The sequence below is a fragment of the Nansenia antarctica genome (genome assembly GCF_963989245.1).
Source record: "Nansenia antarctica genome assembly, chromosome: 7".
Classification (NCBI taxonomy): domain Eukaryota; kingdom Metazoa; phylum Chordata; class Actinopteri; order Argentiniformes; family Microstomatidae; genus Nansenia; species Nansenia antarctica.
The window spans coordinates 64946453-64950320 of record NC_137677.1 but is presented as its reverse complement, the minus strand read 5'-3'; the positions used below and the strand labels follow the sequence as shown (position 1 = coordinate 64950320).

At 40.4% G+C, this 3868-nt stretch overlaps 1 protein-coding gene across 3 annotated transcripts in view; it reads right to left on the bottom strand.

Annotated features, from left to right (window-relative positions):
• LOC308161729 (nectin-1-like) overlaps positions 1-3163 on the bottom strand; it is a 10999-nt gene extending 7836 nt beyond the window's left edge. For 2 of the 3 annotated variants that reach the window (XM_080535789.1, XM_080535790.1), the window contains exons 1-2: positions 3032-3163; positions 290-631 (exon numbers count right to left, since the gene is read on the bottom strand). In XM_080535789.1, the coding sequence (XP_080391915.1) occupies positions 290-631; positions 3032-3110 (421 nt within the window). In that variant the 5' untranslated portion in view covers positions 3111-3163. The remainder of the gene's footprint in view (positions 1-289; positions 632-3031) is intronic. The other variant, XM_080535791.1, reaches the window with a different exon arrangement.
• Between the last annotated feature and the right edge of the window lie 705 nt (positions 3164-3868).

Sequence of the window (3868 nt, the reverse complement as noted above, 5' to 3'; positions counted from 1 at the left end):
GGTATAAAATAGCGACCACTAATGGCTGTTCGGGCGAGTGGAATGAACTGCAATGAATTGTGGGACATCCTTTGTTACTGTTATTCACTGTAGGCCTAATTTCTTCTGTAGCTTATGTTTAGGGTGCATGCCCACACACATTGACCCCAATCCTGCAGTATCTTGTGATCACGGGAACATTTATAACAAGACAAGTAATTAAGAAATATGCCAAACCCAAAACATTGCTAGGCCTAATTGTTGCATTTCTAAACGGTTTAGAGATTAGAGAAAAGGTCAGCAGGCCTACCCAGCACGTTCAGAGGTATCTCCGTCTTGAATGGCCCACTGGGGAACACAGTGAAGATACAAGTGTAGGTGCCTTCATCCAACAATCTGACACCTGATAAACTAATAGATCCAACATTGTCTTTTGTGTTCCCAATAAAGCGTACTCTACCACGCAATCCATTCACATGCTGGGTAGAGCCAGAGGGCGAGATGACAAAGAAGTTATGGTCCCCTGGAAATTCCCGTGTCTTTTTCTGCCATGTGATCTGAGTGAGCTCCTCATCAGTCTGGATCAGCTGGCAGAATAAGTCCACATCCTCCCCTTGTGTCGCCGTCCTGCTTCCCCCAATCACCTGCACAGCTGGAGAGAAAACACCGGGTCATCACCTGTCAGGACTCAGTACTGATGGGCTCATCTGGGATGGGAGAACAAGTTCTAGCATTGAATTGAGCTGCACACAAGTATGCGGGAATGGTTCTTGCAGGATGAAGAAATATCAGTTAAAACATTCGCAAGATAGCATTGTGTAAGCCTCTTGTTTTGAAATTGTAGGCTGATGAAATCCTACTTTTAATGATGAAATTAAGTTGCTAAATTTGAACTTTAAACTCATTTGAGCAGAATAACTTACGGACATCAAGTTTATCCTACATTTAGGCCTACATTTGGTCATTTTGTAAATAAGTATGTTGTGGGCGTTATTACTAAAAGAAAATAAATGATAGGACACATGATCAGAAGCATGACAATGATAGCTGTTTCACTCTATAGCCTAATTACCTTCGCAGAGAAAATGGCAAACAAAAGATATGTATACAGAAATGAAATATACAGAATATATACAGGTGTTTACGGACGGATCAAAAGATCCAATTACAGAAAATACTGGCTCTGCAATGGCAGTTCCTAGCCACAGAGTTGAGATATGTGAAATGACTCCAAACTTCTTAAGTGTCGATACAGTTGAGTTGTACTCCATCTGGATGGTTTAAGAGTGGGTTGAACAAGCTAAACCCAGCAGAGTGCTGATCTGCAGTGACTCATCATCTGGTCTGTACAGTTTAAAGCGTGGTACATCTAGTAATCATCTGGTCTGTACAGCAGCGTGGAACACCTAGCAAGCGCCAAGACTTGATACACAAAATAATGGAAATACATTCAAGAGTAGTGAACCAAGGAATTGTGGTCACATTCATTTGGGTCCCTGTGCATATGGGCATCATGGGTCATGAGAGACTGGACAAACTAGCCAAACAAGCTGTTAAAAAAGGTGACATAGACACCGTAATTCAAATATCTAAATCAGAGGGAGAGAGTATTGTGTGGAGGGAAGCCAATAAAGAGTGGCAGTAGCAGTGGGATCAGGAGACAAGAGGAAGACAATAACGTGCAATACAATATAGAGAGGATAGGGTGAGAAATAGGGGAGGAAGTAGAAGAGAGGAGGGGGTGATGACAAGGCTAAGAATAGGGCACAGTCATCATCACAAGGGAACTCTTAAAATTATGGGAAAACATCTGACAGGATTATGTGACTGCTGTCAGGTAGGAGAAACAGTGGAACATGTAGTGGTTAATTGCAGGAAATCTACATCAGAAAGGGGGGACATGATGGAGGGAATGAAAAGAGCAGGAGTGACAGGTGACAGGTGTTTAGAATCGGTTCTTTAGGTTGACTGCTCCGAGGAAGAGGAGAGATGTTCTCTATTGCACAAGTGGAAGTTTATTGAAGATCACACGTGTAGTACAGAGTTAGAGTTGCACCTTAACCTGAGGCGGTCTCAGAGGAAAAGTCTCTCTAAGTCTTCAAATCATCACATATATATTTTCACAAAACAGAGACCTTCCCCTTTTGGCCACTATGATGTAAGAGCTGATGGCCTTTGATTAGGCTAGAATGTTCTAAAACTATGAATTGAGTGTTCATGGCCATCAGACGCGTTCCCAGACAGTAGCTTACAATTGGTCGTGTGTGTTCTTAGGATACAATAGCCTACTGATAATGTGCATATTAAAACAGGAAGACTGATAATGTGCATATTATTAAAACAGGAAGTCTGATAATGTGCATATTATTAAAACAGGAAGACTGATAAGATAAGTAACATCATGACTAAGCAGCTGGTGCTACAGAATGGAACAAAAGGACCTTTGAAGAAGATATATCCTAACCCAGGTTTGAAGGGCAGACTGGACTGGTTTCAAACCTGCAAACTGCGACACTTTAAATGAATGTGCAATAATACTATGTGCAATATGACAACCCTCGGGTACATAAGGTTCAGAGATAGGAAAAGTTAGGATATTTATAGCATAGCATAGAGTACAGCACAGTGTTTTATTGTATAGTATAGTATAGTGGATAGTGTACATAGCCTTTATTTATGTAAACCAGCTCTTTTCCCTTCTTGTTTTTAGTTTTTCTTTCCTAGCACCAGGGGAGCCCTCCCTCCCAAATGTCGTTGTATGGTACCTGTACTGTATTAATGACAATAAAGACCATTCATTCATTCATTCATTCATTCATTGTGGATGTGGACCAGGCAGGGAGGGTCTGGTCAGCTACCTTCTAAGACACATCTGACCAGAAACAGACTGTAGGAGGTAACTGATCCCAACAGAAGCAGTAATGAAACACCAAGGATGCACACTGCCGCTAACACCAACAGAAGAAGATGAAGATGGCAGAAAAAGAACAAAGAAAGAGAGAAAGAAGAAAGAAGAAAGAAAGAACAGAAAAGTGTAAAGATGTTTTATTACCTTCAGAGAGCATCCCCGTCATCACGAGGAAGGAGCACAATACAAGACCACAATATCGCCAAACGACAGACGTTTTCATTTCTGAAGGCGTTACTGTTACTGTTACTGGCAATCATAGGGTTTTCAAAGGTTTACACCCTCTTACATCTCGGATTCGTTTTTGTTTTTTTTGCAAAGTTTTACTCACCCTCTCACCTTTATATGTTGTTTATTTATTTCATTCTAAACACGGTATTAAACACGGGAAAGTGCGAGTCCACTAAGGAAAATACGAATGGAGACAGTTTACAGTCGACAGTTGTTTGAGTCACGTGTGAGGACAGACCAATCAGCTCATCCCGCTGGTGTCTGCAGAGTCACTCCGCATCTTCCGTCGGAGACTGAAGACCTCCATCTCTTCAATTTAATTTAATTTAATTTATTAATTTTAATTTAATTTAATTCTTCAGGTTACACCTTGACAGTAGTAAAGCCTTACGTTTCACTCCGAAATGAAAAGGTCTATGGCATTCCTCGTGATGACGAGGATGGTCTCTGAAGGTAATTACTTCTTTTTTCCTTCTTTTTTCCTTTTCTGTTCTTTCTTTTTTTGCCATTTCCTAGACTGCGAAGGTATTTATAGAGTGAAACAGAAACTTGTCATGCTTCTGATCATGTGTCCTATAATTTATTTTTCTTTTAGTAATAACGCCCACAACAGGCTTATTTACAACTGACTAAATTGTAGTGTAGGATAAACTTGATGTCCGTAAGTTATTCTGCTCAAATGAGTTTAAAGTTCAAATTTAGCAACTTCATTTCATCATTAAAAGTAGGATTTAATCAGCCTACAATTTC